The sequence below is a fragment of the Bacillus rossius genome, chromosome 8, assembly GCF_032445375.1.
Source record: "Bacillus rossius redtenbacheri isolate Brsri chromosome 8, Brsri_v3, whole genome shotgun sequence".
NCBI classification, from domain to species: Eukaryota; Metazoa; Arthropoda; class Insecta; order Phasmatodea; family Bacillidae; genus Bacillus; species Bacillus rossius.
Genome location: NC_086336.1, coordinates 48,802,392 through 48,830,065, shown reverse-complemented (window position 1 = coordinate 48,830,065; position 27,674 = coordinate 48,802,392). Strand labels below are relative to the sequence as shown.

At 35.3% G+C, this 27,674-nt stretch overlaps 1 protein-coding gene across 2 annotated transcripts in view; it reads left to right on the top strand.

The window, feature by feature from the left end:
• LOC134534886 (zinc finger protein jing) overlaps window positions 1-27,127 on the top strand; it is a 334,798-nt gene extending 307,671 nt beyond the window's left edge. For both annotated transcript variants that reach the window (XM_063373553.1, XM_063373554.1), the window contains exons 2-7: window positions 329-2,147; window positions 5,531-5,710; window positions 11,699-11,849; window positions 13,872-14,002; window positions 14,156-14,223; window positions 21,412-27,127. In XM_063373553.1, coding sequence (XP_063229623.1) covers window positions 329-2,147; window positions 5,531-5,710; window positions 11,699-11,849; window positions 13,872-14,002; window positions 14,156-14,223; window positions 21,412-21,604 — 2,542 coding nt within the window. In that variant the 3' untranslated portion in view covers window positions 21,605-27,127. The remainder of the gene's footprint in view (window positions 1-328; window positions 2,148-5,530; window positions 5,711-11,698; window positions 11,850-13,871; window positions 14,003-14,155; window positions 14,224-21,411) is intronic.
• The last annotated feature ends 547 nt before the right edge of the window (window positions 27,128-27,674 follow it).

Sequence of the window (27,674 nt, the reverse complement as noted above, 5' to 3'; positions counted from 1 at the left end):
TTTGTCTTCAGGCTGTTTTCGTACTTAACAATGGCATTCGGTAGTAATTCACAGGGTTAAAATTTCCTTATCAAATACTAAATACAGAAACCTGCAAATTCAGGATTGTCGTGGCCATTCATTACAGATAAAATAATTTTTAAGGGGGACACTTCCTGTATTTTTTTTTTATGCTAGCTGGCAGTCAAAGATTAGTTATTTTGATGTGCCTATTTGGAGACTTGGGTAAAATAAAAAAAATGCACTGTCCTAATGCATTGGAGTTAGAAGCTATGGATGTCCAATCGACTCATGGTAGATAATAATATGTTTTGTTGTTTTGTTCCAGTGGTGTGGCAACGCTGAGCTGCAGCGACAGCTCGGCGCTATCGAGCAGCGGCACCAGTGACATCACAGAGCCCCGCTCACCCTTCAGCACCACCTCCAACCACTCGTCAGAATGCAGTGACGACTCGTCCGGAGTCCCCTCCCCGGGCAAGCTCTCGTACCTGACGCCGCCGGTGTGGGACCCGTCGTGTCCGACCCAATGGCAGCCCGCTGATGGTTCCCCCCAGTCTTCCAAAAAGAGGACTCACCAGTGGTCTTCCGAGGTTCCTATATGCGAGGAGAACGACTCGGACGCGCGGACGTCCCCGTGGAAGCTGACCAAGAGATGCAGCGCTAAGAGCATGGCGCCGAACGTGCCTTCGTCGCAAGAAGGCGGGGACCACTGGCCATGGAGCGGCAAGGAGCTGGAGACAGACGAGGGCCCGCCTTTGCCGCCGCCGCCCCTGGTGGCCCCATCCACACCGCTCACGCCCGTCACTGCCAACATCATCGCGAACGTCCCCCCAAAGTCGCTCAAGCACCAAACTGCCATCGTCAACCAAAAGACTGCCATCGCGAAAGATGTCACCGCCGTGCCCAGTTCCAAAAGAACTCCAGAAGATGTCACCTCAGTGCCGAACTCCAAGAGACTCCGAGTTGAACAGAAGAGCGGCAAGCAGCTGCTGCCCAGGAACAAGAACAGCAGCAGCTGCAGCAACGCCGGCCCAGCAGTTGCGCGCAAGTTCCCGGAGCAGTGCGTGTCCTATTCGCGGCGCAACATTCCTACCGCCCACAAGAAAACCAAGTGTGGCAGCATCAACAACAGCAACAATACCACGTGTGTTAAAACAATTGCTACGGGTGCGAGTAACGCTGGTGACAGGACACAGGACAAAAATGCAAGTGGTGTTAGGAAAAACGTTTCGACGTCGGAGTTCAGGTGCCCAAGTGTTCAGCCTTTAGGCAAAAATTGTGCAAGAGAGACCAAGATGCGGGGGAACGAAGTGAGCGACTTTTTTCCTAGTGCTTCCACGCCACACGCAGCAGCAGCAGAAGATAAAACGGGAACAAAAAAGGCCTCGCACCAGGCAGCAGAAGCACGCCCTTGGGACAGATTCGACATGAGTCCTCGCACCGCTAAAATTTTTCAGAAGATAGCGGAGCCGAAGAACGGCAGCTTGCCGACCCTGCCTCACACGAGGAAGGTGTTCTCCAAGTTGCTCCCAGCACCAAAGAACGTCGACTTAAATAGAAACGGGATTAATGTTTCGCCTTCTCAGTCTCGTGCCTCTGAGAAGCTGGATTTACTGCTCGCTTCACCCTCTTCCGCAAAGCTCACCGTCTTGTTAGCCCCTGTCCCCAAGCACAACAACTCTGTCGCGAAGCTCGCCAAACCAGAAAGTCTTTCAAACTCTGTTGTCTGTAGTAAAATTTGCAGTAGTTTACTAAAACCACTTGTGCCCATCGTAGACGTAGGGAAGAACGGGTCTCAGGATGTCTCCGACGCATCCCCTAAAGCAAAGGTGGCGTCGGAGAAAGAACCACTCGTAGTTAGTTCCTCACCTTCACCGTCGGAGCGCAGCAGCAGCACCAGCGGCGTGTGCGAATCGGAAGCTGCAGCATGCTTGCCTCCGGACGTGGCGGAATCGAGTCCCGCCACATCGCTCACTTCCCCCATACTGTCTGCCCCGCGCACCATCCGGTTCCCCGCGGCGGACAGAACCGTGAGCTCCTCGTCGGGACACGGCTCCCAGCAGGACCAGCTCGAGGGAGCGGCCTGCAAGTGGTCAGAGTGCAGCGCCTGCTTCGACTCCAGCACCGGACTACTGGAGCACCTGCAGGTCAGCTTACACCTCGGCTGTACGCTGTCTGCGTAACACTTTCGCCCATGATAGTCACTTCGAGTGTTGCCCCAAAGATGAAATACTTAGTTTTGAGGAGGATGTGGAGTACCACGAGAAAACTCACTGGCTCATATGTTCATGGTAGGAGAATACGTAGACCTAGGTCCGCCCATGATGGTCACTTTGAAGGTTGCCCCAAAGATGTAATATTTAGTTTTGGGGAAGATGTGGAGTACCACGAGAAAACTCACTGGCTCATATGTTCATGGTAGGAGAATACGTAGACCTAGGTCCGCCCATGATAGTAACTTCGAGTGTTGCCCCAAAGATGTCATATTTAGTTTTGGGGAAGATATGGAGTACCATGAGAAAACTCACTGGCTCATATGTTCATGGTAGGAGAATACGTAGACCTAGGTCCGCCCATGATAGTCACTTCGAGTGTTGCCCCAAAGATGTAATACTTAGTTTTGGGGAAGATGTGGAGTACCTACCACGATAAAACTCACTGGCTCATGAAAACATGTTAACATGTTTCCTTTTTTACTCTGCTGGGAATCAGAAACAAAGTAAGTACTTATGTGCATAAAATTGTAGTACTAATTTTCGGTTGCAATTAAGTGTTATGTAGCACAACTATCATTGATACCAATCCGCCTGATTTCCAAGGAATTTTTCTTAAAACCCGTGAGACACTGCCAGTTGTTGACGAGCATTTACAATCTATATTCACCCATAGAATCATGTGTTACTGTTTGTAGCCCTGACTCATTCAATATCCTTGTAGTATTTTAATCATGAGTTCTGGAACATTATCAGGGGTATAAATTGCTGCTCACATTTTTAATTCTAAACTAAAATTAACAAAGTTCTACTTGCCACTGAAGTTGCCAAACACAGTCAAATTTTAATTGATTTGTAACTTTTAGCTGTCTATTGTCATCAGCTTTATAGCAGGGCCATCGAGAAAAACTAAGGACTCTTGAGGCAAATTATTTTGTCAGGCCCCTTCCCCATTATTTAATGCACAACTTTTCTAACCCCCTCAATTTAAAAAAAAAATTCTAAAGACTAAAAGTTACCATGGCCATATCTCTAAACATGATGTGTGCATATCAAATAACTTATAAGGTTTCCAATACTTGTAAATTGTGACATGCTATCAGAGTTATCACACACGCACACACAAATACACACATTAAAAAAAATTCTAAACTCACCCGGCCATACCTTGTGCCCAGGTCCTGGGGTTTATTTCTCCTCCCCTCCCTCCCATCTTCGAATGGCCCTGCTTGATAGGTACAAACATTATTGTGGTCATGCAACAGAAATCTCCAGAACATATGTTATAAACCCCCGTATTTGGGATATGAAGGCCAATTCACATGGCACAGATATAATTCGAAAGCTCTTTGGAACTTATAATATACTTTGTACGTGAAGCCATTCACTTGCTTGACAAATTGCTAGTGTTCATTTTCTTTAAAAAAAAAAGTTCAAGTTTTGACATGAATACCTTATCCACAAAAGCTTATTATTTTTACAACACACACTTACAACTTACACTTCTGAAGTAGACTTAAATATTACAAATACAAAAGTTGATGCAATTAGCAAACCAAATAGATAAATTACATGTAAGAATTTTTTTTCTGGTTCAAATAATGTGCTTAGTGTTTTAACTTTTTTATTCTGGTTTTCTCAGCAAACTTGTTAACTATATAAATTATTGGAATTGTTTTGGAAGTGTACAAAATCTTTAAAAACTGAAAATTTTTAATAGATTGTGTAGTGTATTCTTATACAGTTTTTGTTTACTACTAAACTATCTGATTGCTGTATAGGTCTTTTTTTTGTATGGAAAATCATTTTATTATTTTCGCTAGAAACCGTTAAATTATTCCTGTACATATGGTTTTCCCAACCGGTGGTGTGCGTACCACTAGTGGTACATGGCAACGTTGCAGGTGGTACGCGATCAAATGCTGTCAAGCAGAGTTCCATTGACCTTAATAATTTGATAATGGACAAACAGCAACAAGTTTCCCACTAAAAATAGCTGTCTTAATTTTTGGACTCAATTTGAAATAATAGTATATTTTTTTTTAAATATTGTTAAATTTTAATTAATGTCTACAATTGTTTGTCTTCAGAGTTTGTGTTATAAATAAAACTTTCATTTTGCAATAGACATTTTATTTTTTCCTAAATTTAAAAAAAAATAACTATAGCTTATATATTAATATCTACAACTAAAAGGTTAAGTAGGCCTATTGCCTAGTGGTAAATCAACGCTCCTAAAAATGTCAAGAGGTAAGACTTTGCTAAAACGTTGGGAACCCCTTCTGTACATAATGTCTTTCACATAGGAAGCATATCAGTTAATAAACACAATTCTGTATAACTTTATGGAAGATAATTATTTAGTGCATACAGGTAATGGTGAGTTTTACGTACAATTTTCATTGTACTATTGTTATTGTGCAAATAATTGGTGATGGTGTATACTAAAAAGGTACAAAGAGGGGTTATGAAAGTAGGGAACCAACAGTTGAAATTTTTTGAGAAATGCTTTTACATTTTAAGAAAAACAATTTTGTAAACCAATATCCTTGTTATTAATCTTAAACAACAGTAGACATGAGTTTACATTAGTGTGCTTTTTCTATCATGCATAGAACCATTTGTATTACTTAAGTGATGTGACACTATGCAAGGCAATAATACATAAATCTTTTAATAATAAACTAAACCCATATTTATTCCATATCCCCTTCTTATTAGTGAACATTAAAGGGAGCTTCCAATATATATATATATATATATATTTTTTTTTTTTGTTAAGCTTAGATATAGATATTAAGCTGGAAAGTGAGCCTGTGTATGCACTATACAACACAGTTATGATGGGACTTCAATATTTTCCCACTGTATTGGAAAAAAGGAAAGAATTGACAAAAGTTTTGTATTACATTAAAACCATGTCAAAGTTCCTAGGAATGTTCACGTGTTGCAGGTTGTTGTTGCTAGACCCACAAAATTTTAAAAATGCAATGATTGTGGCAGTGTGTACGAAAGTATGGTTAGCAGTTTACAAAATAAATTTTAATGGAATTATTCTGAAAATGGCATGATTGGTCAGGAAAAAACAAAAGTAAATAATGTTTTCAGTGTAATATATATTTTTTTTATTTAATGAACCTTTACCTCCAAAACTTTAAAAATTGCGGCGGGGGGGGGGGGGGGAATCCAAAAAACGATATTTGTTCTGGCTGATGTCCCATCGCCAAGCAAGATAGCTGCGTGTAACTGGCCCCCTTGTAGGCTGTTCTGCACGGCCAGCCCACAGCGCCACAGCGTCCCGCCCTTGTTCCTTGCAGACGAAGCACGTGAACGCGCAGGTGCCGAGCGAGACGTACGTATGCCTGTGGGTGGGCTGCAAGGTGTACGGCCGCATGTCGTGCTCCAACACGTGGCTGGAGAGACACGTGCTGAGCCACGGCGGCAACAAGGTGCTGCGGTGCATCTTCGACGACTGCTCCCAGAGGTTCAGCTCCCAGGTAAAGACGGGACTCCGGGAGCGGTGGGGCCTCCGCGCTGTTCCTTGCCGTATCGGCCTCCGCCGGCACTGGCAGCGGTGTTGCGTTCGCGACATCGGGGAAGCTTCCCTTACATTTTTCAACTTGACCATTTCTTGGTGTTGGTACCATAATATCGGTAGCAAGTTTATGAAATGAGATTTTGTCTTACACTCCATGTTGATTTTTCATTTTTTTTCGTAATTACGTTCATTTAAGGGCTTTATCTAAAATTTAAACTCCGTACATCCCTTGCATTAGTTGTTCTGCTACAAATATTTTCAACAGAAATTAACTTATTGTAATATCATGGGTGTAAAAAGGCATGCAAGACTTTGTAAATTTTCCCATGCTGTTCGAAAAATTAGATGTTAACTATTGTAAAGTAGTTCGGCAAAGTCCCGTTAACGCAAAGACTGCGTGCTAGGTTGGTGTGTGAAGGCGAAGAAGCTTGTGATGTGCAGGCCATTGTCACCCTTAGTGATTCCGTGTTTTTAGAACTTGTTTTGGAGTTGCATTGTTTGTTGGAGGTCTGGAAGTTCAAAGCATAAGGGTGATTATTGTCTTGTGCGACAGTTTTAATATTGTTTCTACTTATCTTGTGAGCAGTCTTTGTGCAGTATGTGTTTGACCCTATGGGATTTCAAGCCTCTTCCCTATCATTTTATGGCATGTTTGCCTATCAGCTGCTTACATGATTTTGGACCATTATTTGTAACATTAATAGTGTGCAAATAATGGATAAACACTGGTATTTTAATGTTGATTTCCTATTTTGCTGCAAACAAAGCATGCACAGAACATTTTATGAATTTCGGGCCACATAATTCAATTTTATGTATAAAAGATGTTTTGGAATTTGTTTTCCTAATTAGCATCTCACCTTATAAAAAAGGTGTATTTTACTTTATGTAATTAGTGATCAAATTAAATGTTAGGCTGTAAAGTTCAGACAGACACTATGCTTGGGTTAGATATGTGTTCCAGAGATAATTCTGGACAATATAGGCTTATCTGTAAGAATTTTCTGATACATATTGCAAATGTTTTTCTACCTCAGTATAATGGTAAAGGGGTCCTTAAAACAGCCTTTTTATTTATTGTACAGAGGGTGTGAGCCGTGGGTGAAGGTAAACAGCAGGAATCAACCCGAAATAAATCTGAACCAAGCGGTTAATTTGGTACCAGATTATAGAATTTTCTTAACTTTCTTAACTTTAAATACTTTAAAGACTTTTCACTGTAATTGGTTTTAAAGTCTATTTGTAGACAGACACCACTTGGAAATATTGAACAGTGTTTAAATATCTGTTTTATAACTGGCGGCCCAGGCAATTTCAGTTTGAATTACACAATATTAACTTTACTGATAAACATTATAATCCATTATATCAAGATAATCTATCAATCTATTGTGTGTGCGCCTGTAGTTAAATGAGGGGTAAATTGTATTGGCCGAAATGGTTTTCTGTGTGTGATAATAAAAACTTCGCAGTTACATGTCATCAGTCTCTTAGGTAGGGTAAGTTACTTTTGACATGTTTTGGAAGGATTCACAAGTGGGAAGGGGGAAATTAAGCCGAGTAGGGTTTAAAAGTGGGGAATTAACCACAGATTAGTTAAAGTTGTAAGATTGGCCCGATGAAGTTTGTTGGGAAGCGGGTTCCACTCTTAGTTCGCTTACATCACAGTATCACAGTCAATGGCAGGTGGCCACTTTGATGTTCCCAGTCAGGGGTTTTCTTCTTTTTCCTCTCAAAATCAGTTTTGGGGCCACACCAGGTTCGCAAATACCTGTTTCACTGGATTGATGTTGATCAGCCAAGGGGCTGGATTGGATCTCTAGCCATTGCTGCGGAGAGGCTCAGCGGGTGAACAAGACCTTCTGTAGCATGAAGGATAGTGTTATAAAACCCAATGTTGAGACCCTGACAAATATGTATTATGATCTTAAAAATTTAAAAACCCAACTGAGAAATCCGAATCACTATCTGTAAGTTAAGATGGTTGTTGTTGAATTCAGTAATTCAGCTTATATTTGAAAAGGAGTGGTAAGCTCCGCAGTGGAGGAAAAACTTGAATAAACAATCAAGCTTAAAGATTTAAGTTATCTTTTGTTTATACTGTTTTATTTTTCTACCAAATATTTTCTTTTCAGAGACCATCCTTACTGTTAAAAACAATGTAGAGGACACAAAATTCATTTATATACACTAAACTTATAAAAAAAATTGCATTAAAAAAACTTGTTACTTAAAATTTGAGCTTTTAGAATGTTGGTAACTCTTTAAAAATCCTTATGTTGTTGATTTAGAACCGTGACTATTTTAGGAAGTTGGTTAATGTTATTTTGTAAATTTTAAAATGAGTTGTGTTATAGGTTTTTTGCATGCAATTTTTTTTTCTTATAAAGAAAAACCATTCAGTATAGGTACATTGTTATTCAAAAAGTAGAGCAGATACTAGCCCTTAATTTTTTGGACTAGTGCTTTTTTTTTTTTTTTTTTTTTTTTTTTTTTACTTTTAGACAACTTTTTATGCTCCTCTTAAATTTGTTGTTGGCTTTTTTTTTTAACCGATGATGAAAAATGGATTTACTCTTTGTAAGCAGCAGCAATACCAGATATGACTTCTGCATAAATAGTAGATAAAAATGTTGTCTAAATAGGCCTAACAGTCCCAGCACTGTTTTACATTGGTGTTGGCTGTTACATGGTGTGGGCTTGCAATGGTTTTTATAGGTCCCAAAAATAATTCATTAAATCTGCAAAATTATTAATTTAAAAAAATCTACTGCTTTAGGTCAAAGTTCACCCTAACACAGCCAACAATAGGTACATACTCTAAGTCAACTAAATTTTAATTGTTAGATTGAATTAGACTTTTTTCTTTTCAGAGATTAATATTAAAGGTCAGTGCATTGAAAGTTTAAGCAAGTGTGGTGATAAAAATAATAAAATTAAACAAACAGTATGCGATGCTAAACACTGTGTGAGTGTGTTTTCATTTTTTTATTTTCTGTGTTGTATTTGTATTCATCATTATTGAAAGTACTTCAGTGTCGAGTGTTTATTTAATACAGTATTTTTATGTTGTGGTGATTTCAAGAAGTTATGTTTGTATTTGTAATTTTGTAGTTAAGTCTGTTGTATTACAAATTTAAAAATTTTCCCTCGCTGTTCTCTAGAAATTGTGGTACTTACATTGGGTTTGCAGTGGTCTGTGAGTGAGTAGCTTCAGTGCAATAATAACGCGGTATTTGTGTGCATGATGGTAGCATGTGCTTTCCTTGTGCCCGGCAAATCTGATACTTCTGACGTCCACTGCACTGACACAAGGTCGTATCTGAGGGACATAAGGGCATGTCATGTGTCCCTCCCTTCCAAAATAAAATTAAAAATTTCTATGGACAGGACATTTTTTTAACCATTTAGTAAAATTATCAAAAAACTTTATTACCTGGTTGCGGAGATAACATAACACTGGGTATAAAACATGGCTACTTTTCTGACTATAGAAATGCTATACTGTAGGTCATATGCAACAAATATTTCATTTATTTGTGCATGGATGATTATTTAACACCTTTTTTCTTTATATGATGCTGATTTTATTACCTTTTTACTATATTTTAGTTGGCATTTTTTAATCCTCAAAAACTCAAAAATCTTTAGTAGGAAATCCTTTAATTAACGAAGCAAGAAAACTGTTTTATATTAATACTGTTTGTATAGCTACATCTTCATCCAAAATTTGTCAAAAAATAATTTGTCAACATTTTCACCAAACATGCCTTTGCATCTCAAACTAGTCAACCGTATGGCAGTTTATTATTATTTATTATGTCTCTGAGCAAAGTATTTGTGGATGTAATATATGCTGGTAATGTTTGTTCAGAAGTTCTGAGAAGAAATAGTTAAAGTATTATGATGGAACAATCTATGAGTGGGAAATCATTTTTTCATTCAAATGTCAGATGTGTTTAGTTCCTGGTAACACAAATGATGAGGTATCTTGAGCAATCCTTGTCGTCTTAAAGTTTTCATTGGCTAAAGCTATGTTTTCGGGGAATGGGGTGATGTACGGCATGGTAGAAACTTCCTTAAATCGGGACCTGTGTAGCTCGTAGTTAAAAGGGTGACTAGGTGCTCCAAATTTTTTTATGAAGTTCTACCCGAACTTTTTCAGTTGTGTTTTTTGAAAAGGTACAATTGAAGTAATTGGTAATAAAACCATTTAGTTATAAAAATTTGTTCTCAAGATACACTCAAAACGCAATGAATGTAGTAATGTTGCATTAATTTTAAATTAGTGTTATCTACCTAAGATAAATACTTTATTTAAATCATTATTTGGACATATGCCATGGCTAGTTCAGAATTTTTTTTCTCTAAAATAATGATTCTAATCCATTTTACCTATTGCAAGAATCATTCAAAGAGCGTAAATCTTCCTTTACTAATTTAGGATAGCTGGTTGATTTTGCAAAATCTGTAGAAATGAATTGAAATTGTTCGCGATGTTCTTGAGGTGTCTAAAGAAACCTTTTTGAAATGATACTGCTTGCTTTGTAGTTACTGCTTATTGGAAACCTATCTTTTGTTACAGAATCATTTGGCCGCAAATTAATTGTAGAGCTCAGACTATTTTCATATTGTTTTGCATGATTTTGAGACCTTCTTGCTGCATGGATTCTTCAACCGCTAAGCAATTTTCAATGGAAATTTATAAATACCACAACCACAGACCAGTAATCTCAATGTAGTTGCTGATGATTGACTAAATTACCTAAATGATTTTAAAACTACTTTTATTTGGACTACATCATTGAAAGCTGATATCATACAGCTTGGGATGATTGCTGTCTTGGATGTCTCTGTACATTGCTTAACTTATTTTTTCATTTCTTTTCGTAGCTTTCAGAGTACAGTCCACGGCTGTGTTTTCTCTTGGAATATCTGCAGTCCGTCTGGATCACATTTGGTACCAGTGCGCCGAGTGATGTGACGTGCTTAAGCAAAACATAAACTTTTCAAGTTCTTGGAATACTGACTGTCATTACACAAGCATTCAATGGTGTGCAAAGTATGGTGAAACTTGACTGTTCTATGTTAGTTTTTGGGGTGGTGACTTATTGTTTGGCTACACTCGTAGTTTATAGACTCAGTATTCTTTCTTTTAGTCCTTTTTGTTAAATGTGGGACTAGTTTCGAAGACATGACAGGCAACTTCACTGAAAAATGGCGGTACTTCATCATGTCGTCATTTTGTGGGCGATTAACGGACTTCTGCGTCAGAGAAGATTTATAGTTTTTGTGGCAGATGTGTTCATTCCAATTTCAAACCTTAAAAGGAAAAGATATTAATTTATAATTGAAAAAAACTAATTTTTGGTCAGAAATAAAGTGTTTTGTGCTAAAATATTGGCATCTGTTTATGGCATTATTTCAGATCCATTTACCTATTTTTTTTAATACCATTTTCTTGATGACCTTAATACTGTCAGAATTAAATGGAAAGGTTTTGAATTGCCTAATTTCGCTGCCTTGAAGTTGTTCATTATTTTAGCACGATCACTACTTCATGATTCTCGTTTTCTTCACTCAAATGGTAGTCTGCTGTTGAGAAGAACTTGGTGGGTGTTTATTGCTACGCGCACACGTGAGTACGTCATGGAGCAAGTCTAGATATTCCTGAGAACAGTAAGAGAATGTTTCTAAAACTGTGTACAGTACAGAATTTTTGTTAGTTTGCTATTAAAGTGAATTTAAGAACTTTCGAAAGTGACAACTGACTTATGTAAATTATAAATGCTCTGGTTGCACGTGCATATTTGTGAACAATTTTAATCTCTTAAAATATTGAGTCTCTTAATTCCAGTAAATTTTTTTTTTTTTGTTATTGCATTTGAAAGTTTGGTGACCGGTGGAGTCACGATGTTGTTTTCATCCCAGCCCTTCCTGTCCGCAGATAACCTTGCAGAGGCACGTGAACAGCCACTTCTCGGAGACGGGCGGCGCGTCTGGGGGTATCGGCGCGCGCCGCAATGTCGACAGCACCAACAGCAAGCTGTTCCGGCGCAATGGGAAGAAGCTTCGCTACCGTCGCCAGCCTTGGTCAGGTAGGGCGTCTCTTCCTGTTGGGGGGGTCAGTTGGACCCCCCGTTTGAGTTTCCTCAGCGCTACCGAGGATGGTACGCGTACGCGTCTTGCCGTTTAGACTTCCTGCAAGCGTATTCTGTGGATCACTTTGCTTCTCAAAGGAAAGGAAATAGGTTTATGATGAATTTATATCATATTTCTGATAATATGATCATAAGTGAACTCATACTAGAGTTAGTTTTCTGCTAAGTATGGTTTAGTATAATTACAATGAACTATAGTGTCCTTTAGCTAATGATGAGCTGCCTTGTTGCATTCATAAAAAAAATTGTTGTGCTTTATATCAAATGATTTATACTTTTTGCCTCCTGACTTAGTGTCCTTGTCCACATTTTCTTGGTTTGAACTTCCTTTTGTCTCTTTTGCTTTTGCTATTTTCTCTTTCTTTTTATTTTAATTGTTTTCAAAAAATTATGATTATGAATAGGCATTTTTATATCAAATGCGAGAATGTGGATACGTATGTATTCTTGGATGTTTATGCTCACATGCGTACAAACAAATATCTATAAAGGCTTTGGTTGTTTTATTGCATTAGGTATGATTTAACAAATCTTCTTTTTCCTACTTTTGGAATAACCATTTCTGTGCTCATTATATGTAAGCACTTCCGCCTTTGATCATATGTGATTTGTTGTAATCTGTTCGCTTTTATGAGGCTGCTCAACTAACATTTTATTTTATTTTAATCATCTTATAATGCTTTTGTTGTTCTTGAAGGGTACAGCTTGTATACTGATTTAACTTTACAGACCTAAACTATCAATTAACTTCTTTTCTTTGGTGAGTGGCTGTAACTAGGTTTTGAAACTGGTAAAGGCTCATTAGATGTGGAAGGCAAATATGCACGCAGTTCTAACAGAATGTTAACTAAAATACTCATGTTTTTTTTTATTGGGCTAAGACATTTTCTATTTTCTTTCCACAGCCCATAGACTCATAATCATGAAGATGATGGTGTGGTATCTGATTTAAACTTTTTTTTTGTTCATGTTTGTCTAATAGACTCTTTCATTTTTATTTTCATCAAACCCGAAGAAGATGTTTTGGGTCTTTCTTGGATGCTACATTTCGTTACAAGCAACCATTGGAGTATTTCTACATTCAACAAATCTACCATTTTTCCACGTGTGACAAAATAGTGCCGAGTCAATCTTCCAGTGTAGCTTAGACTTTTGCTTTAACATTTATTGAAATTTCCGAGATTCAAGAACTACTTGGTACGTGGGACCTGTGTACTTTCTTTCTAATTTTGAAGAGAAACTGTATTTTAGTTGAAACAAACTCTTGAAGGTTTATCAGAACAAAAAAAAAAATTAAGCTTGACTATTTAAAACTAGACTACATCTTGGCAATACATCTTCAGGAACCACACATCTGGAAAACTGGATAATTTTTGTAGTTTGCTCCCAAATTGGTAAAGAGGATGGACAATAGACGTATGTATTGGAGTGGAGGTCATCGAAAAAAATGATGAAACTGTGCTAGAACAATTTTCTGTATTGCTTTCGAAAGTTCTGCAATGGGTCTGTGGCGTTGCCTTTTTGGATATGAATATTTAGTAATCCGGTGACATTTTTCCAGCACTGTTGCATACTTTATTATTGAGCTGACCAAATATTGGTGGATATGTCAGCTAAGAAATATTAACATTTGAAGTTAGTTTATTGGTCATATACATACTTTTATTCAGATTATAAATGGTTTAAATTATAAACTTTCTTGGTTTTTTCTTTCGTTTTACTTTCAGACTGTGTGCTGACAACTGTTGTTTCAATTGTAAATATGGTTTTCCTGTGGTTTACATGGGTGTTATTTTCCAAAACTTGGCATTCTTTCATTGAGAAAATCCTTTTGTTTAGAAGTCCAAGAGCATAAAAAAAATTCTTATATCGACTCTTTTGACATGTAGAGTTAGGTAACTTCTAAGATGTACAAGTTTTTGCAGGGATATAAAACGGTGTTTATTATTTTTCCCTCAGCTCGCATGTTCGACTACTTCGACTGTGGCATCATGGAGCGTCTGCAGTTCCAGCTGATGAAGATGACACAGACCAGGACTCTTGGCAACGTCGCCGGTGCCCCTGGGAACACCATGTCGTTCAGAAGTCGGGTGGGTACCTCACGTTTGAAGAGTCCTGGGCAGATTATAGATTTCCATGAAAAAAAATTTAATTATATTTTTTTTACATACTCTAACACCTTTTTCTCCTATCTTTTCACTCTTTTTTGAGTGATTTATTACAATTTCTGTTTTCTGTTTCAGATCATGGCTCGGAGGACTGAGAAGGACGGTTCAAAGAAAGTTCTGCTCAGGTGGTTTCCAACAGACATGTAAGTATTATGTTGAAAAAAATGTATATAAATGTATTTAAAATAATTTAAAATTAAAAATAAATAAAAATGGCATGTGAAAATTACAGTGTGTGAGTATAGAATAATGAATTGATGACAGGTGCCTTTGTTTTACGTATTCTCCTGGGTGGTATTACATACAAAGAATGTTGTAATTTCTCACTTGCATAATTAAGTGCCACACAGTCTTCAATATCGACTTTTGTACACTTCTTGTTAGTGCTGATTTCTGTAAGTGAAATGTTGAACTATTACATTCAAAAGCAAATAAGGCATCAAATAAACAAATTTTATGTATTTTGTACTTAGTCTAATAAAACTTAATTTTTGTTAAAACATTTTTGTGGCACTCAATATGAAGTACAATTTTCAGTGGAACTTCATTATTTATCATAAAAATAAGACTTGAGTTAAGAGGGTTCAGGTTATTTGCATCTGCATGATTTTTGCCGGTTATCAGACAGTAGGTGAAAAATTACTTTGGCGTGGGAGGCAGGATTGTTTTCGAAGGGACAATTCTGGAAATTCACAAAATATTCTGATGTTACTTCAAAAAGGGAAATCTTTATGAAGTGTTAGAAGTATGTACGTACATAATGTTTTCGAGCCTTGTTGCTGTTTTATTTATTTTTTTATTTACGTGACCAGACCATTTGGTTGTATAGTACCAGTAGTATACTCTTCCCAATGGTCATTTGCGAAGCATCACTTGATTGTTTTTTTAGAGAACACAGACAGCCAAGTTAAGTTGTTTACAAAACATAACAGTGGTGGAAGGATGCAGTATGCCAATGGTACTTGCTTTTTAGAACTGTCAATTTTAAGACAAGTCATGTAGCAAGGCTGTTTGGGTTCATATCTTGGCTAGGATATTTTGTGAGTGGTAGAGGTGGTAGATGTTGCAGGGAATGGTTTGTTTTTTTATCTGTGGGTACTTGTTTCCATCTGTGTCCTCACTAACTCTTCAGGCTGCGTGAGAACTAGGTGTGCTGCTCTGGTGGAGCCAGAAAACACACAGGCTCTTATTTACCTTCTCAATTTATTTTCATGCAAATTGGAGGATAGTTGGAAGTTCATGATGCAGAAAATCTCAATAGGAGCAGATTTCTGGCATATTGGTAAAACTTGGCGGAATTGACAGAATTTCTTCAAAACCTTAAAAATAAAATGATAGCAAAATCATGCAGGGTGGCCACAAATTGGGGAAACTGAGAAAAGTCAGGGAAAACCTGTAAAAGTCAGGGGATTTTATTTGATATATTGTGTGGCTACTCTGTGTTGGTTAACAAACTTTATAATTAATTTTCCATGCCAGTGTCTTACTTTAATTATATCTGTGTTCACATATTAGTTTACACATTTGTTGACATATTTGTGTCACATTTTTGTGTACATATTTAAATGTGTGAGGTGGAATGAATGTGTGTTGATTTGCTGTAAAACTGATTGGCAGTGTTAGTAGTGATGGAAATTATATCAGTCAGTACAAGCTGTATATTGTCAGTGAAAATATTTTATAGTAAATACTCTATGTTAAATGTGGTTGAAATGTGTTTTGATGATTTTGTATTCTTGAAATCAAGCTGAAGGCCAGACACACATTAATTAATATTAAACGTATTATAACAATGTTTTGCCTCAGTGAATGCAATTTTGAGCAAGAAAATAAAAACAGTTCACTTAAAAATTATGTATGAAAAAATAAAAAATATGTAATCTAAGAATTACCATTAAAAAATACTCAATTTAAAATTTTTTTTCCTCAATATATCTGTGAAAATATCATGACTTTACAATGGTGTCTGCTGGCAATTAGATACATGGATTTGGGTTTTTATTTTATGGTACAATGTGATGTTATTTTTCTGCTGAAATTGTTATTTTCTCTAAATATGTTCACATTTCATCAATTTTTACAGATTTATTTACATCTTTCTTTTCAAAATACCAGTAGAATTACTTAATATTTATAAAGTATTACAGCTCATTGCTAATAACAGCATTACAGAGTTATGCAATGCTCAGCAAAATTATATGTAAATATAATACAATAAAAATGGCATAACTAACTACATTTTGCTATACTGCAAAATATTGATGTTTGGGAAGATTTTAATTGTATTAAGGCAAAATTAACTGTGTGAGAAGGAACTAAATAAATACTAAAATATTATCGTAAGATTTTAGAATGTAATTCAGTCATATTTATTTTAGCTTGTTACTAGAGAGGCTGTTGTACGATTAAAACCTCTATCCAGCACAATTAAGAATTGTGCAGGAACACATATACGGCCTTTGTCACTTCAAAGAAGTGGTACATGCAAAAATAAAAATACCTAACCTCTAAAGTTGGCAGGATCATAAACACCTTTTAATACATATTAAAAAACTGCATAGTACATCACTTGGTAATACTCAGACATCGCTGCTTTTCAGAACGGAAAGAAAAAAATCTAAAAACATTGTCTTCTCACACTACACACGTCCATAAATTTACTCTAAAGGGATGGTTTCTTAATTCCTACTGGTTTGTGAAAAATAACAGTTTAAAGCCGCCATTTATTGTTTACCTGCACAACTGTAGCCAACTATTGAAAATAAAAAATACAATATTTCTTTCATTTCATATATAGAAGTTTATCCCTGGATTCTGAAGGTTTGATCCTGTGGTACATGATGCTTGCTGTTTTAGTTCAGTACATCAAAAGATCTTTACATAAAAAAATTGTTAAATAATAATGAGTTATGACAAGAAGAATGAAAAGGATATTTTTAAACCTACAATCATAATTCTTTCTTATTTTCACAATTTCTTTCATGTGCAGGATCTTCTGATGTATTGACTAAAACAGCAAGTATCATGTACCACAGGATCAAGCCAACAGGCTCATGCCATAAGGATCTTTCAATGTACTGAACTAAAACAGCAAGCATCATGTACCACAGGATCAAGCCAACATGATTATGCCATCAGGATCAAGCCTTCAGAATCCAGGGATAAACTTGGATACATGAAACACCAGCCATATCAAACACACAATATATGACGGCTGTAATCAAAGAATTCCTTGGAAAGACTGCAAAATTCACTGTGTCAGCTACTTCAGTGCACAGCGCGTATTCCTTACAGAAAATGAACGATGCTAACAATTCCATTCAAATTTTTGCCTCCCATAGGACTCGTTCGTTAAAACGTACTTTAAATGCCTTGTAACAAAACATACATTTTGCAATACAACTACTTATTCTAATAAAATAACAGACATGAAATAGCATTAAAAATTCCTTACAATTACAATACAGTCATTATCTAAATTAATTTCATTATTACAACACCACCTACATTGACTAAAGTTCTCAAAAAAAAAACTCTCACAGGTTAACAATGAATGTTGGTCAATTGCATGAATACGTAGGTATTGTAATGTAATCTGTAAACTGTTAATTTTTACAAACCAGTAAGAATTAATAAACCTTCCTTTCTGATTAATTCTGGAACATCTCAAGTATATGGAAATCATACAGTGTCTAACAAAAGTTTAAGATCTCAGGTTTATTTAAAGAAAAAATACCCCTAATTTTTTTTAATTTTTTTTTATTTTATGAATATTTTGTGAATAATGTTGAGCGTAAGACATCTATTTATTTGAAAAAACATTGCGATATGAAATTTTGTTTTTAAGATACAATTTTTTTTAATTTTTGATATCTATATATATAAAAATGAGCCCCTATTTCTCCTGGTAATGCTATAACTTGAGAACGGCTTTACCGATTTCATTAATCTTTTTTTTTAATGTTTTCTAATACTTTGTAGAAGGTTTTTCCATTAAAAAAAATTAAGAAAATTGCGTAGAAACTTAGAAAATTTAAGAAAACTCAACGACTACCTTTATTATAAACTTTTTTAATGTAACCTTAGCCCCAGCATTATATACTCTTTGCTAAGCACGTTTGAAATAACTGTCAGTTGTTCAGACAGATCGCATATCGCCAATATTGTTTACAAAGTTCGCATAATTCTAGCATAGCGTTATATTCTCTTTGCATTAGTTAGTTGTATTGGTCGGAATCAAGGACTTCATCATGGAAATCCATGGTCGGCATTAAGAATGAATTATAACCCTTATCCCTGGTCGAAATGATAACGTAAAATTAAACGATTTTGCTTTGATTTTGCATATTGTTCATGAATTATGGTTTTCATTTCTTAGTGCACACTGCACAGTCGATTGAATCGGAAAATTTAATGCATCTTTGAAGTCTCCATTTTATGGAAATATGTCAAGACACTAAAATTAAATATGAATATGCGAGTCGTATTGCAAAATGACGAATTTGGTGAAGTATTTTCCAAAAAATTGCTCGATATTGGTAATGGAAAAATTCCTGTTAACACATAGTCTGGATACATTACATTCCCTGCAAATTTTTGTCACTTTATTGAATCAAAGACCGAACTCATCGAGATGGTTTTCCCAAACATTGCTCAAAATTACAAAAATCATGTTTGGTTAAGTGAACGTGTTATATTGGCTGCAAAAAACGTTGATGTAAACGAAATGAATTTTCAAATTCAAAGTAAGATAGCTGGCGAATCGATGACATACAAATAGGTTGATTCCGTTACTAACCAAGATGTTGTCAACTATCCAATGGAATTTTTAAATTCCCTCGTATTTCCCGTATTACCACCTCATAATTTGCAAATAAAAATTGGATCGGTAATCATAATGTTATGAAACATAAACCAGCCACGTCTTTGTAATGGCACTAGGCTTGCTGTGAAGAAATTAATGAACTTCGTCAAAGCCACAATTTTAAAATGGAAGTATAAAGGCGAAGACGTTTTGATTCCACTCATCCCTATGATTCTGAACATGAAATTTGACTTTAAACTGTTACAACTTCCAGTGCGGCTTGCATTTGCAATGTCAATAAATAAATTGCCAGGGCAGTCGTTAAGTGTTTGTGGCATTAATCTTGAAAATCCATGTTTTTCACATGGCCAACTGTATGTCGCCTGTTCCCGTGTCGGAAAACCATCAGCATTATTTATTTATGCGCCAGGAAATAAAACTAAAAATGTGTATCAGCAAGCATTTCAATAAGCAATATGTTATAGAGATAATAATAAATTACAAACATATACAATATCAAAATATACAATAGAAATAATTATTATTAGTATAGTATTCCAGTTTGAATTGAATGACAGGACAACATCTGTCGGGTCAGCTATTTTATTATAAAAACTTACATTTTTTAGTATCAAAACTGTTGTGAATTCTAAACTGTTTGATTGATTTCAGTATAGATTTTTTTCCAGTATTTTAAGATGTGTAAAATCATTTTGAAAAAATTAATACGCTCAAAAAATTTGTTTACATAAGGAATTAATTTTTTGTACATTTTGAAAAATACAGGGAAGAAACGGTGAAGTTTATTAGCAGGTTTAATAATAATGGAAATGATGTAGAGTAAGCTAGTGAGACTTTATTGATACCATTTCATAGCTTGTTGAACAAGCTATTGATTGTTGCATATAAGGTCTTGCTAGCTCTATCGACAAAATTTGTTTTTACTTTTAAACCTATAAATACGCCTCATTGTTTCTTCCCGATATTATTCAAAATTAAAAAAATATATATTAATTTCTTATGTAAACAAATTTTCAAGCATTTTTAATTTTTAAAAATGATTTTACACATCTTAAAATACTGGAAAAAAATTGATACTGAAATCAACCATGTTGTTTAGTATTTACAATATTTTTGATACTTAAAAATGTAGATTTTTATAATGAGTATCGGGAAAAAAAAATTGTATCTTGAAAATTAAACATTGTATCGCAATGTTTTTTGAATGGATAGATATCTCACGTTCTACACAATTCACAAAATATTCATGAGTAGACAATTAACTACTAACTATCTAAAAAAAAACTAGGGTATGTTTATTTTAAATAAGCATGTGGTCCTAAATTTTTGTTAGGCACTGTATATTCCTATTTATCGCGGGTAAACAATGAATGGCGGCGCAGTGTAAAAGCACAGGTATTATAATGTAAGATTCAAAAATTTAATTTTTTCACAAACTGGTGGGAATTACAAAACCATCCCTTCAGAGTATATTTAGGGACATGTGTTGTGTGTGAAAATAGAGTTTTTCAATTTTTTTCTTTCCATTCTAAAAAGCTGCGCTGTCCAAGTATTACCAATGACTTATTTTTCCTAACAATTATTTTTACATTTCATTAATTAACTGTTCATCCTACCTGAGGTCACACAATTTTTGAAAGCTGAATCATGATAACAGGCTTAATGAATACTAGCAGGTAACCATAATAATAATAATAATAATAATAATAATAATAATAATAATAATGCAGGTTGCTTTCTTTTATCTATGCCAGGAACAATATGTACTTTAATTGCAATAATATATACAAATGTAACAAAAATCTTAGCAGCGTAAACAAACAATGGACACAAAAAAGAATTAAGTATCCATAGAACCACAGATATATGTTTGCTGGTCGTAAAGAACTTCAAATATTGAGTAAACTATTAACTCTGTAGCTTTCAGGATCTGGCTGCTTGCATTCCAATTGTTCAGTTTTGAATCACGTTATCTTTGGTGACGACGTTGCTGTGTTTTTAAAACGGCAAATGTCTTGCAAAATTGTCGAAACTTGTATAATAAAAATTTGCGTTATCACAATAAATGCATGTCATTACTGATAACTTATCAAACATATCGTCGCCTGAGAATTGGAGTGTTCTATGTCCATTACAGTCGGAACTGAGATATAAGCATTTGAAAGTTCAAAAAACTATGAATATCATGACATAGAACAAAATAATATTGGTCTTAAATTAAGAACAAACAATTTTATGTGCGTAGACGTGTGTGGATATAGTACAAATGAATACTCTTATTAATTTCGTGTCCATAGCATAAAAAACCTAAAAAGTGGACATAGAACACTCCAATACTCGGGCGGCGATATGCAAACAAAAACAGCTTATACTCCATGGTCCCAGTTGATATTTATTTGTCGGAAGATCGTCAACGCGGGTCGTCAGCTGGCCATCTGGAGTAAAAGTGAGATTGCTTCACTGCTGAGTGTGAATGACAGTCCTGTTGTGGCACGGTGTCCCGCAGCCTTGACGACGAGTGGGTGACGGAGCGGGACGCGAGAGCAGTGCAGGACGTGCCCATATGCAGTCTGCCGACGAGCGCCACGGACCAGGTCCACACCGCCCTGTTCGGCTCCGACGACCGTGGCACCAACGCCACCCCTCTCGCCGCTCCCGTCCGGAGGCGCGGCCGCAAGCCCGTCAAGTCCGTGTCATGATGACCGCGTTCTCTCGAGGAGGGAGGGGGCGGGGCTAGGGTGGGGGGTGCCTCACGTTCTCCGACCTGAGTGTGTTCCGTGATGCTTCTGTGGGGCTGGTCTTGCTCGGACGGAACCGAAGTCAGTGGTTGCGAGGAGTTTTGCAAGATCTTTTTGTCGCCCCGACGGTAGGCGCTCGCGTCACGTCGCAAAGTCCCGGTGTCAGTGCGGACCGGCCTACCTGCCAGCCATGCCATGCCTTCGGAAAAAAAATAATGAAGTTGACGTTAACGTGCTGTGCTTTCGATGAGATTTGCGAATGTGTACACGTGCACGCTTTTTTTTTTTTTTTTTTTTTTAAACTGTGCATGTGATTGACACGGTCGCTCACATGTTACGTGCACGTGGAGTGACGTGTTGACGTGTGTGGGGGATGCGCACTAGATTACTGCATAAAAAAACTCATGGATGTAAGCTAGTGCTTGTTGTAACTGTATTATAGAGGATACTTTGAATTATTGATTGAATGTTGGTAATATTTTGTATGTATAGGAACATAACAGTAGGGATAATTTTTATTTAAGTCGGATTGGAGGGTAGGTAGGCATCAGTGCAAAAGGCAATGATAAATGTTTTTTCGCCCCCTCTGAAGCAGCCAGCTTTATTCTACCACACTGCCAGAATGTGGAACTTTGTACATAAAAGACGTTAGCTAAGGAATTCATGTAGTGATACCTTCTGTTGACTATGTGTAACGTCGCTGTAAATATATATTAGTTCTCGGAAATTGTGCTACGGAACATCGCCACACCCTCTCTTGGTACTGCCAGAAAGAAGTTAGGGATTCGGATGAACTTTCTGTTTTGGGAATTTCCGAGTAATGAAGTTTTAGCCATTAGTATTTTATTTATACAAATATATATGTATAAAGTAAGATTTAAGATGTGTGTAGGTTTCCTTCTGTAGATTGGGGTTTATGAGTGAACCAAGAGAAGAGAAATATATACGAATTTGACTTAGTGTGAAAGCTGATAATTAATTTAAACTGTTGATTGTCCTTTTTTTCAATCGATCACTGCCATCTAAAAACTGCCATCTATTTTGTGTGTTTTAATCAGTGGCAAAAACACATAAATATTTTATGCAATACAGTTTTGTTCTCCGAGTGGCATGAATTATGTTTTGTAAGCCCAGAATCACTGCCGAGTCGTGTTGTAGAAATTTGTAGTCTATCTTCACCATAGAGGGTCTAAACACATTGTTAACGTGTGTTATTTTCACACCTGCTTCAGTGTTTTGATCTGTGCCATAATTTATATGATTTTTAACATAATGAAAGCTACTGCTAGCGTAGATTTGGTCGTTAAAATAATTTATTTGCCACAAGAAATTTTGTGATACTAAATATTCCACCCAAATTTTTTACTTAGCTCAATTCATTATTGATCTCCTATTGTAATGTTTATCAAGCATTTTATCGCAAGTATTTGTGCTGTCCATATTTTGCCTTGGAATCTTTCTTTCTGTGAATGCCTGTGTCGCAATGTCACTGCTGATAGCTTTGTTGATGATTTTGTTTTTGATATTGTGTTGGTACTTGGAAATTTATTATTGTTACAGAATTTTGTTTACTCTCACTAAGTAAGTGAAATAAATAGGTCTTCAAAAACATGAACTTATGTTGCTACTAATACTGAGTTAATATGAAAGTAAAACTTTTCCTTCAAAAACTTTAAATTTTTTATTTACGTGATTATATTACTTCTCAATTTCATTTTTGTGAATGTACAGTAAGTACTGTGTGAACAGTATCATGCTGTTTTCCTAGTCATAAATACTGAGGTCATTTCTTTGTGGCAGCTTTTTTTTTATAGAAATTCCTTGTAAAAGAATGAGGTTTTATTACTTGTAATTTAATTTAATTTTTGATTCTTTAATAGTAAACATCATGTTTTCTATCTCTCAGAATTAATTATTATAAATTTTTTTGTGAAGGTATTCTCTATAGTTTCCCAGAATTTGTTTCCTGTTTTGCACAATACTAATATATTTTTAAAAAGTTGTATTATTATTTTGCTCCAATCTATTGCTGGGAAGATTCCAGTATTAAATATCTAAGGGTAGACCGGGAGAAATGACTTATTTACCTATTTTACGATCGTAGTGGCAACAATCTCTTGCTGTAATATGTAATGCATTTTTAGGATTTATTATTTATATGGCATTCGTTGTTGTTGATCTCGTTAATTTTTAGTCAACGTTACTTGGATCAGCTTGTCATGAGGGATGATCGGGATTGGAAAAACGCGGACTGGGTAGGCTGGACGTATGGTCAGAGGGCTAAGTTTCTGTCATAAGTGGTGCGCAGATACAAGGACAGACATGTCATTGAGGTTAGGACAGAAACCGGTTTTAAAATGAGCTTGTAGTCTCCTGGTAGAAATTTATTATTGTGTTCAATAATTGTCGGAAAGTATGTGTTTACTTTCTGCAATTTGCTTAGACAGTTCTCATTTTGTGTAATGTGTCAAAATTTTCAAAAGAGAATTATATTAAATCTCTTTGAGGTTTTCATATAACTGTAAAGCTCTCTATATGTGGAAGTTAGACTTGAGTACTTCTCATTCTTAATTTAAAAATAGTTTGTTGACATAGAAGCCATAGTGCTTATTTCATAGTTGGAATTTCAATGTCTGTCTTTGTATTTGTGTGTCGTATTGTCTACTCTAGTGCCTTTGCATAATTCTTGATAAAAAAAATTACAAATGTAAATATGTAGACTTTGGGTGAAAAAATAAAAATATGCCACTGTGAATGATAAAAAAAAACTCTAGTTTTGACATATCTGACATTGAATAGCGGTGGTTCGTTCGATAATCGCAATATCAAAAAAGTTATTTTTTGTAACGTTGGAATACTATTTGTGATGTTGAATACTTGTCAGAAATATGAGAACATACCAAAACCATTCAGTTTACTTTGTTGACTTTAATTTATGATTGAGCACCTATAGCTCTCGAATTGTTTTATAAAGTTTTTATTGTGACAAAATTGCAATTTTTGCAGTGTGTTTTTTGTATGTTTTTTTTTATAGAAAGTTAAATTGAATGATGTAAACTTGTAATTTGTTTTGTACTCAATATTATTAGGGCTTTCTGGTTTTCAGGGAGAAAGTAATTTGTAAGAAAGACTTATTGTGTTTGGTTGTTCTTTAGTGCAAATTTTATCTGTAGATGTACGACTGGAGATCGTGCAGTTTTAGGTAACTTGCAGACAGTGAAATTAGAATAGTTTCACTTACGTCTTTTGTTTTATTCCTAATAATGTTATTGGCAAGAAATAAATTAAGTGTAGTTTAATTCCAAAGTTATTCAGCTTCAGCTTTGTGTAGAGAAATTTTTTTGTGTGCAAGTTTTTACACCTTGCAATCCAGGTGATTAAAATATGAGAATTTAAAACACAGTAAATTTTTATGACAGTCATGTGAAAATAATTTTGTAAATTTTTGAGTGAGCTTTTACTTTTGTGTAAGCTAGTTCTCGACTAGAAAAAGACTGGACTGGGTATAAAATTAAATTTTGCTTGTTGTCACATTGGTGTTAAAGAGGTGTTGTATGAAAAGCTAATAAATTTAAATGTGTCAATTGCAAGCATTTTTATTATTATGTAATCTTTGATAGCCTTCTCATTTGGAGTGAATTTTTAGCATTTGAAAAGTGAAAAGTAAAAAAAAAGGAAAATAGAAAAAAAAAAGCTTTACATGTTCGGTGTTTGGAGTTTGATGCTTGGACATCTTTTTGCTGAATTATTAAAATTTGTTAAATAAATAACGATGGAGATGAACGAAAATTGTGTACATGTTTTGAAAACTGGAAAGTCTACAACATTTGTTACATGTGACAATTATGGTGTGAAGTGACACTGAATATTGACAGAACATGTGGTTGCTCTGTCAGGATTGTATGAGGATGAGCTTTGCAAGCGTTCGCTGTTCCTGGTATAAGATACACCCTGGCTGACAGCAAGCACATTCAATGCCCTGTGATCAGCTCAGCAGCAAACAAACAATAACGTAAACCTCTGTTTCTTTCCTGCCTAAAGTGTTGGAAATTTCTGTCCCATTTAAATAGCCTTGGGGGGAAGGGGGGGGGAATAAAGTAACTTTTGTAATTTAATTCATAGTTGTGTAATTTTGTGGATCTTGTTTTAACACGTACAATATTGATTTTTTTGAAATTTTGCCCATTACCTGAAATGTTAATAATTGTAGTGATGGGAGAAAAAAAAATCAAAGGCTGGTAACAACTTCGATAATCTTATAAATAATGTTGTAATTGAATTAAAACTGGACAGGTCAATAAAACATTTTGCAGTAAATTTGACCGAGTGATTTTAAGCCGATTTTGGCCTTGATTTTAGTTTTATTATACTTAGTTACTCAACATTTGGAGAAATGTAATCATCAGTTTTATTTTATTGTTCTGTATGTACAGTTTATTTTAAAAACTGTTTTATCCATTTTTTATATTCAGATATTTGAATGTTATTTATTACATAAAACTGCAATCTTTTTGCTTAATTATAAATTATTATGAAACTTTTTAAAATATGGGCTTGTTTTGAAATGGCTAGGGACTTGCTGTTTGCTATAGAGTAAAATTTAATTACAACATGCCTAAAACCCACAGTTTTGGTTCTTAATAAAGTAAGTAGGTACTCTATACTCAACAGGTTAATAAATGTAATACATCTTGTAGGTATCTAAAACCATTTAATTTAAATTGAGTTATGAGGTAACATCCAGGCATGTCTCCACAATGTCATTTTATTAGTCTTGCTTGGTCATGGTGTCTCTTATAAATGAGTGCAGGAAGATATGAACATGACACTAATTTTGTTCTGAAAAACTAAAAGATAGAACATTCTAATGGTTTTTGGAAGAATTTTTATGATTTGTTTTGGTAAAAGTAGTAAGATAGTAAAAAAAAAAATTTTGTACATACATGTTTAATATGTAGATTTTTTTGGAAAAAAAAATATTTTTGTGTGTTGAATAAAGGGTTGTAGAAATTTCTTAGTGAATTTGGTCATGAATAGCATATGTGTAAAAACATGTACTGTGTTGTATAGTTTCCTTTCTGAATAATATTATTATGTGAAACTGAATTTTAAAACTTGGTTTATTTCATTTAAATCTTTTTTTTTTTTTCAAATGGGGAAAGTGACAGTTAATAAATTTGGAGACTTTTTGGCAGCAAAATGCAGAGCCTTAAACTGCCGTGTCCAGAAGCTCAGGGACTGCAGAGTGCGTAATAACTGGTCAGCAAGTGTCCCACTCAAGAACAGATCCATACCAGACACATTACAAGAATTATTATTTTTTTTTTTATTTTTTTTGTGTGTATGTGTGTGTGTGCGCAGACAGTAAAAAATAACATTTGTTTTATTTTAGGTTGATTTTTTTTTTTGTGCGACTGGTATTAAGTGCGTATGTTAACAATGACTGTTTGTTGAAAAAGTGGTGAAATATACTGTAACAAAGTGCATCTCTTGATTTTTCTCTTTTGTGCTCCTTCTAACTTTGTGAATTTATTTTTGCAGCTGTTTATAGTAATCACAGAATTAGTGTAGAGTATTTCTGGATCTGTACAAAATGAGAAAACAGGTCTATGGTTAGTCCCTAAAATTGGTAGAGCAAGAAAATCACAAAACACGACGGAATTTTGTTTTTAACATTATTTGTGGAATTTCAGAATTTTTTCACAAAATACATATGGCTTTTTTTGTCTGTTGATCGGCCCCATTTCTGAAAGCTTTGTGTGGTGTATCATAGGTTTGCATAACAAAACACTAATTTTGATACCAGAGTATTTCAGTATTTCGAATGTAGGATTTTTTTTTCTACAACAGAGCCAATCAATATTGCTCATCGATGGCACAAACATGATAACATGCGCTATGCGTAGCATCACATCTTATATCTTAATATGTTTGATTATTTTGTGAAAAAGCTTGATAGCTTTTTTTTGCAAGTGAAACTAATACATAATACATTTTATATCTCAGTTCTTACTGCATTTTTTTGGCACTG